Source organism: Ruditapes philippinarum, unplaced genomic scaffold, assembly GCF_026571515.1.
Source record: "Ruditapes philippinarum isolate M1 unplaced genomic scaffold, ASM2657151v2 ctg10484_1_1_1_1, whole genome shotgun sequence".
Classification (NCBI taxonomy): Eukaryota; Metazoa; Mollusca; class Bivalvia; order Venerida; family Veneridae; genus Ruditapes; species Ruditapes philippinarum.
The window spans coordinates 17,927-33,820 of NW_026853106.1; the positions used below are offsets into that span (position 1 = coordinate 17,927).

The window sequence follows — 15,894 nt, forward strand, 5'->3', positions numbered from 1 at the left end:
CATAAATAACAAATTCATAGCGAAATAAAAACATATAGAAACAATCAATGATTTGATCTTAAATGTCAAAGTCATTCATGAGGGAAAGTCCTTATCATTTGGTCTACATGAAGTTCTTTTCCTATGGATTGTTGTGTCCATGCATATAAACAAATCATTTATGAATTACAAAATAATAGCCAGTTGTATCTAAAATCAAGCAACATTCAACAATTTGACTCATGGCTGAGGGTCAAGTGCAGACTGGTCAACTTAAAGTATTGTTATGAGTGTTGTTGTGTTCAAGTATGAATGTTATTCATTGAGAAAAAATATGACCTGCATTCCCTGTGAAAATGGGACATAACTCTAGCAGCACACTTAAAAGTGTCCTTGGTCCTTTTTCACACATGCAAAAGGCGAAGTTACAGATTAAAGCCAAAACTAACATAGTTGGTGGTGTCACAAATTTTTGGTTTGTCCAAGTATAAACCAAATATGTCCATTATCAGAAACTACAACGTAAAGTTGTATGTATTGGCATACAGAACTGCTTGTCTGCATTATTTAGCAAAGAATGCGGATTACATCGTTGATAGTATTCAATCACTGTCCAATTTTACAAATGTTTATGTAGAGAAGAAACGCCACACTGAATAACCATTTCAGGTTAATGTATTTTGTTTCACTCATTATAATAAAGAATTCCAAGATTCCTCTTGATACCTTGGTACTTTTCAAATCATTCTACTTCTAAGCACAGAATCGACAAAATGTAAGAAAGAAGAAAGCATGGCTCCAAAATCAGCTGTCAGAATGTTGGCCGATTGTATTTTACCTAATTCTTGTCGTGATACGCAAGTTAAGTATTCCAAGATTTGTGTTGGAAAATGGACACAATGACGTTTTGGAATAAATATGCAAGTCAGCGTGACTGCAGTCAAGCTTGAACAACACACTTATAACTAGACCTCTAGTTCTTCTGTATGTTTTATTAACATATACATATATGTGATTAACATTGTTTATTAGCTAAAGCTAATTTAACACTAAATCTGTTCTATGTTACATCTATGATACAAAATAAACAAGAGGGCGTTGTCTCGTATCTTTGTTCTCCTAAAGTCTGCAACACATGTCCCAGAGTAGCATTGGTGATAATAAACCACAATATCCAAGCCATTAATAAACATATTTATATAAACTGTTTATGCCCCGTTATTATCCAGTGTAATATGCACTTTTGCAGTAAAATTAAAAACATTTAAGTGTCAGACTTATTGGTAAATGAGATTCAGATGGTTAAAAATATTAATTACATAATTGTTGTATGCTTATTAAACATACAGACTTAATAGACGTCTTGCTAGAAATGGTTTGTTTTAGCTTGTCAACAATGATTGCTGCCTTGTTGTCTTGGCATCTCCGTGCAAAAACGTGTAGCCCCATAACCCAAAATTAATCATGATATTGCTTTTGGTCCACCCTTGGTCAAGGTCACTATTTATTACGAAAACAAATGTAAAATAATTTCGGACATTAATTAGAAGTAGGAATGAAATATCAAACTTGGCATATAGCAAGCCTACAATCAAGACCCCAGCTGGGATTGCTTTTGAAACTCATTGGGGTCATTGTAAATGTTACTGTTACTAAAACAAATAGGACGGACAAATACACAGGCGATTGAAAAAGGAAAATGGTATATTTCCTTTGTTATTATTTTTGTTTAAGAGTGTCATTGGCTTTTTACTCTATTGTTTTATAACGAACTATCATTTTTCCTCATTTGTTATGTTTACATTTTGATGGCGCCTCGCCTGTTTTTGCTATTGCGGAAGCACACACGGACGGAGACCGCTTTGCATTAGGAGAGGAGATATAAGCATACCTGATTTAGCTTTTTCATATTCTAGTTCTCTTTGTTTAGAAGAATCTTCTTCCTTGAGTCTTTGTTTCTCCTACAACAGAAATAATGATAACAAATATTGTATTTTATTCGGTAACTTTCATAAATGTGTTTTGTATAAAAATATTGGTATTTTCAGTCTGTCTTACACACAGTGTTCAAACTTATCACAAAAACATCGAATTGAAATATGACTGATTTAGTACTGAGACAATTTAATTTCCTTCATAGAAAATCAACTTTATTGCTACGGACGAATTATTTATTCCTGAAGAAGAATTTTCCCGACATTTCTGGTGCAATTGCACATACATTTTATTAAAATTATTTAACTTTCTTAAGAAATTCATCTGACTCATATCAATTTGTAAATGTTTAGAATAGGATCATTTGTTTGCAAAGGTTGTTCACAATCTATCGCATGGTTTATGCCGACATGTTGAAATTTACTGTAAACAGTTAAGATTAGTTAAAGATCAAAATTGTATCCACTTGGTGTTGTCACAAGTGTATTTTGTCAAAGTATGAATCAAATCTGTCTTACAAACTTACTGTAATTTAAGCAGAATAAAACAAATTGACAAAGACTGTGAAAGTCCTAATAAGGTCAATGTCAAATGGGAGGTAAATGTCACTTTTTATCAATATACAATGTACCCACTTTTTATTTCATATACAGATGTATTCACAACCTTGAGAAGCAATGGTTGTTTCAGCGAAAAAGACTTTTGATTATTTTTATACTTTAGATTTAAAACCCTCTCGCTTCAACTAGGGTTGTAGAGGCGTACTAGTTTATGTTTCATGTCAAATGTCTATGCTCTAGTTCTTTTTGTTTGAGAGTAAGATCATTTTGATAATATGGTTTGTTTTTACTCTGCACTAACACTGTAAAAGTCATGTAGCGACTTTCCAGTTTTACTGGTGGAGGAAGACTTCAGGTGCCAAAACAGACAGAAATAAAGAATCCATAAAGGACGTACAAAACTGCAAAATTGTAAATGTGGCAGGCTTGATTTGATTAAGCCTATTCCTGTGTGGTAATTTAAAGTGAAATTTACCGTTCAAACCCACTAGCACCGGCTTAAGCAAAATTCAACATTTAATTATGTTAATGGTGAAATGGTTCCCTGAACGAGAAAACAATTGGCGGAACTAAATAAAAGGGGATCAGAGTTGCCAAGCAGTGCATTATTTCAGACACATACGGGCATGTGAGTAGAACCGCCGACGTTCCATAAGCTAGCTGTACAGCTTCCCCCTCTGGAAAACATCCAAAGTGCTTGATTGCATTTGCACCCATAACGAGTTTTTTTAAGTCAATCGCAAACTTTTACTTAACATGTATATTGTACATCAATAGAAAACACATGGCCAACCACGGCAGGGTCAATCTTAAAAACCAAGAGTCATAATTTGAACAATTTTGGTACAGTTTGGTGCTAAAATATATATCCTATAACCGTGGGATTTTTAGATTATATATTTTCAATGTTTGCTTAAAAATTATGAGGAAATTCCATGACATTAGAACAATGGCAATTTTAACAGCAGAGGCATCATTTTAACATCTTTTGAAGAGGACCCCTAGATCATGTTACATACATTGTAATACCAAAGCTTTATACCTCATTCATTTTAAAATACATGTATATTTTTAGTATCAATTGTTAGCTCTGAGACTTACTTATGAAACAAACCTGTTCAATTAGAGCAATCACTAAAGGTGACTGATACCCATACAAACCATCTTAACTTTTTGAAGTGACAAAAGACGAAACAAAATTTGAACTCGTTTTATATTTTATTTTGTTACATTAGTGCTAAAATGATTATTACAATAATATTAAATTTCATACCAGAAACAAATTATCCATTTAACGAAATAGTGACATTATCATCGAACCTGCCGGGTCCCACATCAATGCCCTGCTATTTCTTTTCATAAGCTTTCTTACATTCAACTTTTATTACAATATATTTTTCTTTTCTATAGTTACTGTCGTGAAATCACTTTTGTCTATCTTTAGTAACAGTTACATTTACTTTTATTATTAAAATGTGGATAACAACACACAACGGGTATCACAAAAGAACACCAAAACTTGCTTACTTTATTGAGCGCAAGCTAATATTACTGTTCTACTATACAAACATTAGTTTCATTTAAACATTTTTGCTTGTACATGTTCTGGTATATCAATCGGACAAACTTAATAGTAACTTTAAATCTTACCTCTTCTCCTTTGGATATCTGTCTTTCAATGTCCGTTAATTTATTTTTAAGCTCGTCATATTCCTCTTTCAAATCAGTTGCAGCATTTTCTGTTGATTTCAGAATTTTTGACATTTCTTCTTTAATTTGTCTAAGCATTTCTTGAAAGCCTTCCGTAGTAACAATGAAGTCCTTATTCTTTAACTGATGAAAATAACAATTTTGGTAAATTTTCTATCAGAGATAAAGTTGCAGCTATTTGATTTATGTTATTTACCTAACTATTTTTATATAAGATAAGGCTTGATTTCAAAATTAACTAAATTGTCGTTTTTTTTCATCTCTCGTACTTTTTCTGAGGACTTAGAATTCGCTTTTGTAACATGATGTGTGGTAAATATATCTGATAGTCAGGCTTTTTACTTCACTTTTTATCTAAAAATATATTCATCTAATATTAATATTTTAAAGACATATATATTTCATATTTATTTGATTTTATCATTGTATGTTAACTTAAGGCGGTTGTTTCTTAAAAAGGACTATGATAAAACAACCAACTTCGAGCACTTTTTTCAATTACCCTTATTATAATAATATGTCTGGAATTAAAAGATGTGATATTTTAAGTCATAACTAAACTTCTTCAGATTTTCAAACTTATACACGTAATTCACTATTTATACTTACATCTTGGAGTTTCCCGACAGCTTGTTGAGCAGCTTGGTGGTGTAGAAGCTCCTTTCCATCCTGTAAAACTGTTATCATATCATCAATGTATGCGTTTGCCACCCTTTCCTCTAGCTCCATATTGCTGGAGTGAAAAATCTCATTTCTGTACTGCCGTACCTATTAAATGGAAAACAAATCCAAGTCGAATATACACACATAACTATGCTGTGATCAACAAAGAGACTAAACAGGACTTAGTTAAAATTAAAGCTGTTAAGCAATATACCTCAAACACAAAAAACAAGAATTTCTAACATAATTACAAACGTCCCCCACATTAGAGAATTTTACATGAAACACATAATTGTGTTATTTAAAAAGATTGAGATATGATCTGGACTTTCAGTGCAAAATTGGATCAATGCTAGATCTGGACATGCCAGTAGTAATTAATACATTAAAAAATGATCTTCATTTGTGACCTTGACCTTGGTGGTAGGCGACTGGTTTTTGAGCAGAACACATACTTTTTTCATTTTGAATGTTTTTGTATAAAGTACTATCAAAATCCCTCCATTAATAAGAAAGTTATAGATTGGAACATGACATACACCCTCTCATAGACAGTGTTGACCTTTAATTACCAAGTGAGACCTTTACCTTGGAGGTAGGGGTCCGCTTTTGCGCATGACACATTGTCTTATTATTAAAAATATTTCTGCCAAGTTATTTTAAAGTAGTTTGATAAATTACATAATTATTGACCGGACATGACATGTAACAGAAGGACAGACGGACAGACAGACAAGCGGAGTCTATTTCTAGATCCCGCTATTTTTTTGAAAAGGTTGGGGACAAAAATGCAAAGAACGGAAACGGTATATTGAAGTTGTCCACATGTGAAACCCTAAGTTCAAGTGCTGATCAAAATTTCTGTTCAGTTTGTTGACTCAAGGGTCAATTTTAAGGCTAGCTTAAACTGTTATACCTAATCACAATAAAATGTGTTACATAACAAATTTTCAATCATTATGGCTAATTGTAACTCTGGCAAAATAACTGTATCTCCTTCATGGATTTATGGACATAACGTCACTTAAATGCAGTAATGGGTTAATTATATTTAAATTCAATAAGAAAGTATCAAACTTTCTCAAAATAAAAGAGATTATCGTCACCTTGGTGCAGTAACGATTTAATTCTTATGATAATAGTATTCAACAAAATTAAACATTTATAAAGAGTATACAAAAGGACTTACCTTTGAAAAAAGATTTTTTGGTCCTGTTACATTGCATCCAATATGATTATGAAAATATTTGTTATTTATGATAACATGTAATAACCCTGTGCAGTCCATGTCGACTGCTGACGTCTTGTCCTTGTACCCAGGAGCATTTATAAAACATTTACATATACTCCATGGGTCAACGGACCAATCATGGGGATCGCTGTTTTTCCAAAAAGGTGCAGGTGGTATTGATGCATGATTCTGTATAATGCTATCATAGATGGCACCACACACGTTGTTTGGGCATGTTTTTTTTATTATTTGGAAAGCAACAGTTACATTTATCTTGCTTGAGTGGACATATTCCTTTTGAGATTCGGACGTGGTCTGGCTGGAGAGTAGATATCTGACAGACGCCACATGGTATAGTTGGTTTAGGCGTCTTTGTTACTTGAATTTGGTTTATAATATCTTTGTGGTGCTGTTTTCCAATGTCATCACAAAATGGTGCTAGTCCCTCTTTCAGGTAACCTAAGCCTAGGCCTGCCTTGACCCACTGTCGGTATTTGTTGTTCTTTAAATGTATCTCGTGCGCCATCATGATTTCTAGAAAAATAATAAGTTTTAGCTACATTTGTAGAATACAAGGAAAACCAATTTAAACTACGACTGAACATAAACAGTTCTATGCCAAGAAACTTTGGCCGAGTTAATGGACCGTGACCTTTGACTTACAATGAAGGCATTGTCACTATTACAAGCTGGTAATATTAATCCCTCCCTGAGATTTATATGGGCATCATTCCTAAATACAGAATTAAATAACTAGATCACATTGAGACATGTCTAACAGTGCTTCAAACAAGATGCGTACCTTTCCCAAATAAATATCAATCAAAAACAGCTTTTCAATTATTTGAATAAAACATTCATTTTATTACCACTTTAAATTGCATGTTTTTGTGGTTAAACTTTGCGAATTTGCACCAAAATCAATGAAATAATTTCTATATCTCTGCATGCACTGTCTGGTATCAGATTTCAAAAGGTGTCTGGTACAAAAATGATACAGAGGATTAATCATAATAAACCCTGACAGTTTAGTTCATCTATAAGCCACTCTAAGTTCTGTTTCAAAATTTTTTAACAAAGGGTATAACTCTATCTATTTCACTTTATTGGTATGGATTTCGAGAACGATATAGTTCCCTTGGTTATAACAATTTTTAGAACGTCGGTGGTTCTACTCAGGTGCACGTTCGTGCCTGAAATAATGCACGGAAGGGCACCTGAGGTCTTCCTCCACCAGTAAAGCTGGAACGTTGCGAAATGACCGATACTTTGTCGATGTGACGTAAAACCCAAAACAAACAAACACATGTCAACTTATATCTATTTATTAGAGTGTCCGGTTTAATGATAAGTGGTTTCACTATATTCCACTTAACAACAATTGTGTAGTATTGTTTTAACAGGAAAACTTAACAAGAAACTTAACACTCATTGTTCAGTACTGTTTGGTTCCAAGAACGCATTCGAGACTGTGTTAAACTTCCTTCACAATCGAACTAAAAATAAATAACATACCACTTTGTTTACATTTGGTACTTGTATAAAAATTATTTCAAATTTTGGACTATAATTTTTCAGGGATATTTTAACATGCTCTTAGCGCATGTTCTAAAATAGAGAGACTTAATTTGCCTTTAAAGGTTCTGTTTTATTCTCAACATCTTTAATTGTAATTTCAAGAACGGATGAGTTAATATTGAGAACAGTTCTGAAGGTTCCAATTTTTAAGGATACGCGGCATGTTGTTTAATGACACTCGGTTCCATCAGTTGAGAACACAGTTATATAATCTGGGAATCAGCAAATTAATTTATAAAACCTGATATATAAATTCAAGTGAACAGCATTATTTCCTTCTTATTGTAATACTGACAAATTCGTTGAAGCTCTAGGTTCTAGCAAAGTTCTGGTACATAGTTAATATTCTGTTAATAACAAGCCAAATTATCAGGTCTAGGGTATATACTGGCTTAATAAGAGCGGAACAGACATACGTGTGTTACTTACCTGGCCTATGATATTTTAAAGGTAAACTAAGAATACCAGGTCCATTTCAGCATTTCAACTTCTAGAGCGTAAGAACATTACCACACAATTTGAAACACACACGCGCGCGCGCACACGCACATACACGCACGCAGATCTCAACATTTAAATATAAAAGTTATACATTTGGGGTTAGGAAACAACCGCAAAATAGATAGTAGGTTATTAAGCCATCAAATCACACGTAAGCCGTCAATCAAAAGAGACAAAAATAAACAAAAACTGGCAATTTATCTTAAGAATTTCAATATGTCCTCAAGAATCGAAAAAATAACATCTTTGATTGAATATACGGGGCGATTTTTAAGACAAAATTCAAAACATTGCAAGTCTGTCCATAAACGCTACAGGTAAGTGAAGCATATCGATAACTTCCAATTTGTAACGGTTTTATCAGAATTCAACATTTAAATATACAGTTGTGGAATTTGAAATTTAGAAACACCGGGATATGTGTTCATACGATAACTGTCATCGTACCCTTGATATGACACGGTCGTGTCATTCAATGAAAAGTTATGAAGATGTAAAACGTTTTAATTTTCAACTGAAATCATCCAACCAGGTCCTGACATGCCATGGGAAAGTGATATACATATGGGAGCAATTTAAGTAAAACTATATCCATAAAGAAATTATTAAAAAACAATTATTACAAACTATTTTAAACGAATTTCTATATTCGCGTGAAATAGTGTGTTATAATTGTTGTAGTCATATTATAGATATTTTTTGGACCCATGCAATTTACGTGCTCTTTAATAAGTGGTTATAGATATGTGACTTGTAGTATGGCATATACTTAAAACTATATTTGAAGGTAACGTGTTTGCTTTACATTGTTCTAATAATAAATGTTCAAATTAGATTAGATTTTAAAAAGCAAAAATTCAGAGTTTTCTCTACAAAAATGGTTTATTCTGACGCATGTTTAATATCGCGATTATTCTTTTGTGCCTGTTATAAAAAATTTAGCCAAACATTTTTGTTTTTGTCCTTAAAATCGAGAATAAAGATCAACAAGACAAAGGCAACGTTCATTGGACGCATTTTGAATCTGGCATAGGTGAAGACTCGTGACAATCGTAATAAGGTTATTCCATGAATAACTAACACATTAATATTCAATGTGTTAAATACCTTTTAATAAGATCTATTTATATTTAAGCTTTACCAGGCCTATAATGATGTTTTCGGAATAAAAAAGATTCCCTCCTTTTATCCATTGAATATATATAGAACTATATAAATACAATCTCGACTTAACGTGCTCTGTTTATCTATGTATCGATTTTAGGGGTAAAAGCATCATTATATTGTTAGCACGCGTTTGATCTCTGTAATTGTTTAGTGAAGTAAGGTTCGACTGTCGTTTGTTATATAGTGTCTGTTAGCGTGTAGTGATATTTATAAAAAAGAATGTTTATATAAAACGCAAAGTGGCTTCTTCATATAGTAAAAGAAAGGACCCATATCTCTAGATTAATAACTAAATTTTTACCAAGTTTTGGTAACAAATCTTGTGGTTGTGTGCTTCGATGTGTCTATCTTCGGAAACCGAAAGCGACGGGAAAATGTATTTGAAAATCCCAATACAGAAAACTCAACAAAAATGACATCTGCAATTCCATGTATAAAAGTATGCCTGATTACAAAATGTGAAAATACAGTACAAATAAATAACTACATTAGTTGACTAATACAGAAACATGTATGATACTACATATATAAGACGATTTAAAATATATTTCTTACGGTAAAGTATCTTCTTTAATCCATTTACATTATTTTGAATCAAGTGATATCGAAATTGTGCACAATGTTCATCTTACAATGTTTTTAATTTAAATCTCAGTAGTGCATTTGATCACATAAAACTTATTACTATCTTCCCCTAAAGAATGTAGTTGAATATATGCCTCCCTTGCTTGAATTTAAATAGTTGTTTGAATTAAAAGTTTCAATGCTATTATTTGCAAAAAACCGCTTGCATGTTAGCCAATGAAAATTTAACAACTCTTACCTTAATGCTTGGTCTATTTATAGATAGTTCGTATGAATGAATAAGAAAAATAGTTGTTGAAAGACGAATATCATGTTTCTGTTTGGCTTGTTAAAATCATTCAAATGGTGTATTATTAAATAAATTGATTTTGTAAATATATTGGTATGCTATCAATCTTCCAACTTTATGTAACGTGTTAAGCTTGCTGTCTGACATGTATTAATTGAACATAATTCAAAACTTTATTTGTTCAAATATATCAATCGTGTAAATATTTGATTTTCTTTAAATTGCTTTGTCACGACCTTATATTTAAAAATACACAAAACTTAAAATATAACCTTGTTTTGCAGACATTGTCGTTTAAATAAAAGTTTTGTTATAAATTAAACATTGAGTGAATTAAGAAATATTTAAAAGAACCTGTTTGCAAGTCGCATATCTGTTTATTTATTCATATAATTATCAATCATGTTCTGCCAAATTATACGATTTTAAAAAAAAAATGATCCTGTTTTTTACTATGGTATCTTAACAATAAAAATGAAGAAATATGGATCCAACTCCCATGCATTTATATGCTCAATGGTTACCAACAGTTACATTTTAAAATCTCTAAGTTTATAATTTCAATTCTGGTCTACGATTCGTATTTGCTGTAATTTATATGACCTATAAGCTAATGATTTAAATGACTTACAAATGTATCATTATAAATTATTAATTTTTAGAATTAACGTTTTCCCCCTTGCTGAACCAGCAATAAGTAACCAGTAAGTTGTTTTCTATCGCTGTCTGCTTTGATGCGCCGTTATCATCAACTCGACAATCGTTATCATCATCTTCTTCATAAAAACATCAACACGTTTATCATTATAAATATCATCATCATCATCACCATCATTATCACCATATAATCATCATAATCTCTCCGGGGAGCTATATTTGTTGAGAGCTGTATGCAGCGTACATGTAACACTGTAATATATCACTTTATTTTGTGATTTCATAACAAACAAATATAATTATGGTATGAAATAGAAAATGAACACCGAAACGACGAACTAAGCGTTACTATGTTACTTAAATAAATAAATAAATAAATAAATAAATAAATAAATTAATTAATTAATTAATAAATAAATAAATAGATAAATAAATAAATAAATATATATATATAGATATATGAGATTTCAAATTAGTTCCTCATTTTACAATAGACAATTTTTATTTTTACGCATATTGTTCAGTCAATATGCACTTACAAAGAGGGTATCCTATTCAATACATTCATTCAGTGTGAGGATTAAATTCTATTTTGGTAAATGAAAGTCACGTGCTATCAACAAAGCGTCGTTAAATTATCTGGTATAGTATGCCCTTACATATGTGTTCATTGGTTATAAATCGACTTTCAGGGGACGTGAGGGTTGTGGCACTTTTTTCATTTTCCCTCATGTACAGACTCAAACAAAACGAGTCTTTAATTTTTAAAGTAATTTTGCTGGTTTTTTAAATTTTTTCCAAAAAAATTTTACTTTTTCCAGATATTTAACAACAAAAAGCAGGGTCAATGGGTTGTGGCACCGTTTGATGTTTCCCCCGAAATTACTTCAGGGGTTTTTATATTTTTGGCCTTTGGGGTTTGAAATTATTTTTTTAAGTTGAGAAATTTTTTTTCCCCCCAAGAAGGTGTAGGGGGATGAGTTTTGTTTCTTTTTTGCCCTTTAAACCCCCATGTACAGACCCAAAAATTCGGGGTCTGCAATTTTTATTTTAATTTTGGGTGGTTTTTAAAGCCTTTTGAGGGGTCTCTTTTCCAAAAATTTTAATTTGGACTTTCCCGGTTTAAAAAAAATAAATTTAGAAGACAGGACACCAGAATATTGCAATAGATTGCTAATATACTTAATAATTATTTGTGATACTGATTATCGTGCAGACAATTTCAAATTTTCAAACACTGACATATACTCTCTTTTCTTTTAAATAAATCTGAACTTTAAATTTTAAGCAATACTTTTTACACATGCACTATATAACATATGTAACTGAAGTTGTTCTTCTATATCATGTTTTACTCTTAGCACGAAGAGAGTCAGTAGACAGGGGAATTAATAGCTATATAATAAAGAGAATACCATTCCACCTTAATTCGTATTTACAGTCCAGATGTTATACTTGAAAGTGATATTCTTAGCATCCTTGGACAGTTCGCTATAAGAAGGAAAGATTCTTCAAGATGTGTGAGTTATGTGGGGTGAAAAACATGTTGTATTACTAAAACAGAGTCAAATGATAGGAACACTGCAGAAATGATTTAAATTGATATATGTATTCATCTTCACTATCTATGATTCTATTTAATCAAACATTTCTGCACTCGTTCAAAATTTATCATAAATCCTTTTCTTTCGTCATGCTGGGCATTGAATTACAAGTAGTCACTATAATCTGACAATAGATTTTATCAATGACTTACTTTATTGTTTAATTTTTCTTTACTTTGTATGACAGTAAAGACGTTAAACTTGTCATCACGAATGATTTATAGACATAGACATGACATACATTGTCCAATACACAGAGAATACCAGAGACGCCATTTGCCGTTAATTACATATTGAAATGATAATAAACAATTGTATTTAAACTAACAAAGAATTCACGTCAATATTTTTTGAATGAAAACAAGTTTGCTCTTTTGTTCTAAATCAATTACCTGTACACACTCCACTGGCCGTAGGTCGTCATGTTTCTTTTTGGTATTTTCTCTTATTATTTTAGCTCTTTAATGTTTGGTATTTAAATTTTCCTGTTTCGAACAGTTTGACTTTAGACTACGACTTTTCCTAAATTTAAAAAATCTATTTTTTTTACGCCTCAACATGTCTATGTAAAATGTATAAACAAACAAAAGGTTAAACAATGGTAAGTATCGTTTAAAGGGACGCAATATCATTTTCATATCAATTTTACATTTGAAGAGTTATTCAAGAAACCTCGATTGTAAATGGTTAGTACTATTTAAAATGTTGTTTTGTCCAAGTATGAAGATAATTAATTTACTAATTATCAAGTTACAGTGACTGTCAATTAAGGCGAAAGTCGGTGAAAATTCAATAATTTGACCATAAATGCAAGATCACAAAGAGCCATGTCAATTTGAGTTTGATATACATGAAAGTCTTATCCTAAAGAATGATCTGTAATAAGATGAAGTCAATGGTAGGGAATGTAACTAGAAAGATATCAGGCTTTTACAGTCGCTGCTGTCGTTCTTCTTTATATTGCGAATCATATTTTGATGAAGCTTAAATAGCATTTATTTTACAGAAAGATTATCAGTTCAATGTTTCCTATGTTGAATTATTAAAACAACAATTCATTCAATATCAAGTTGTATGTTGAGCAGACATAAATATGTCCGGGCTATAATTGTGAGGCGTTAATAAACTTTCAACAAGTTACATATTTCATTGATCTATTAATATATATATATATATATATATATATATATATATATATATATATATATATATATATATATATATATATATATATATTCATAGATCAATGAAATATGTAACTTGTTGAAAGTTTATTAACGCCTCACAATTATAGCCCGGACATATTTATGTATATATACATACAATTGTGATAAAACATATTGCAATAGCAAATATATGTACTAATTTTCTATTAAACTATTATTTTTTGGTAATATCATTCATATTTATATTTTATTTGGATGTAGAGAGGCCTTTGGCAAGGGGGTCTAGTCATATACCCGGATACGCGCCCTGCACCTATAGTTAGATCATACTGCTTCTTCTATTTTATGTTTGGTTTTAAAGATCATTTTGACTGTCCTTGGAGTCATTGTTCTATACTATACACCAGTGAAATTCAAACATGTCTGGATTTCTTTATTTACAGATAAAACGTACACGTCAATCAATGAAGATATCATATTTCTATTTTGCTTAACTACAAGTAGTAATTTGTAAATATTATAATTGTGAAGTCGGGTATTTAATGGGAGTAAATAAGATATTGATCTTTGTTTTATAATTTAATCTATTTGCTCATCTGTTTACTGCTTGTTACAAAACAAAGTTTTATACACCTATATCGATTCACCGTTTGACCAGCAGTCGATTTTCTGAAAACAAATTTAAAACTTAAACTTTTATTTAAAGAAATAACACTAATAAACACTTCAGTACATATATCATATTTCTGTTTTGTTTTACTACAAGTAGTTTTTATGAATAAAGTGGTTTCAAAAATTGGCATTCAGTTTTAATAAATAAATAGATTGACTGTTCAAATCAACAGGTTATGAAAAGAGAACTACAAGTAAATTGAACAAGTAGGCTGGATGATATCTGTCGAAATCAATCTTTAGTCTTTCCTGAAGAAATATATATAAAAGGTTCCGTGAGATATAAAGCGTTAAAATTTTTGAGAAATGTAAAACGAATCAAAGGAAATATCCTCCGATATCACATTTACACTTAGCTTATACTTGTAAAACAAAATATTGAACGATGTTACTTACACGAATAGCTTTGATAAAACTTACATCGGACTATCATTAACTATGAAATTTAACACAAATAATGAATGAACTATTTAATGTAAATTGAGGTGTTGATTTAAATTAAAAAATAATTACTATATACATGTATATATGACCAATAAATGCGACTAATGATCAAACCTCCTTCAGTGTAGCAATTTTAAATGAAAATTGTACTTTAACCATATTCGATAACCTTAAGTTAAATGTTACAATGTTTGAACCTATCATGCAATCAAGCCGGCATTCACTGGTACAGACAGTTTTCAAAGGTATCGATACTTTGAATAAATCAAACAATAACCTGACAGCAGTGAATCATTTGACACCAGACTAATAATGATATTAATTTGCGTTTAAAATTAATTAAAGAGCAGACAAAAAGCTTTGTTTAATGCCATTTAAATTGTTATCTGATACTTTGTTTTGTAACAAAACGACCGTAACTAATGTTTGTTTGTTTAATGGTTAAGCCGACAATACATTTAAACCGGCATATGTGAAATTAAGGTCAAAGATATGACAATCTGATAATTTTAACAATTTGGTCGTTTTTTACATTTATATACGTAAATTGTTTATGTGTTCTTTTAGCTAAATTATAATCATGCATTTCCTTTATTTCTTTTATGAAAGAACTTGTTTATTATGAAGAAGTTAAATATGTTGCTTTCTATTCGACACATGCATAATAAATTGCACAAGTCTCTTTAACCCATATCTGCATATATATATATATACTAATAATAAATGTTTGTTAAGTATGGCCATAATTTTAGCTAGTTACACAAAAATATAAATGTTTCGTGCAAAGTAATGCTTTATCTTAATTGTCTTATAACAAATAATTATTACTATTTAAACATATGTGTTATGTTAATTTGCGTAAGACTTTTATTGTATTGTATCAACTGTGTATACAAACTTTCAAATATTACTTAATTAATTTTAAATTCAAAGCTACAATAAATTTATCCTTAAAAGAATGTCAAATAGCTAACTGTAATGAATAGTACTTTTTCATAATTAACCTTTGATTCTGTATTTAAGTAAACTAAACTTGTTTTCAAAATCATCTGTATTATCGCGATGATACCAAATATAATATATGTGTAATTAAGCGCGATTAGAAATAATAATATTGAGAATACCAATTATAAAATCTTTATTCGAGTTGCTT

General features: G+C 30.7%; 1 protein-coding gene across 2 annotated transcripts; it reads right to left on the bottom strand.

Moving 5' to 3' along the window:
• Positions 1-446: 446 nt before the first annotated feature.
• Positions 447-10,051, bottom strand: LOC132734103 (uncharacterized). 2 transcript variants are annotated; one of them, XM_060720831.1, is made up of 6 exons: positions 9,880-10,051; positions 6,037-6,612; positions 4,794-4,952; positions 4,125-4,307; positions 1,871-1,940; positions 447-1,479 (listed from the first exon to the last, which is right to left on the bottom strand). In XM_060720831.1, exons 2-6 carry the CDS (start codon positions 6,133-6,135, stop codon positions 1,442-1,444), a joined length of 549 nt encoding a protein of 182 aa, XP_060576814.1. In that variant the 5' UTR covers positions 6,136-6,612; positions 9,880-10,051; the 3' UTR covers positions 447-1,441. The 2 variants fall into 2 exon arrangements, with proteins under 2 accessions (XP_060576814.1, XP_060576808.1); XM_060720825.1 differs by having other exon boundaries at positions 447-1,940; positions 9,880-10,049.
• Positions 10,052-15,894: the final 5,843 nt, after the last annotated feature.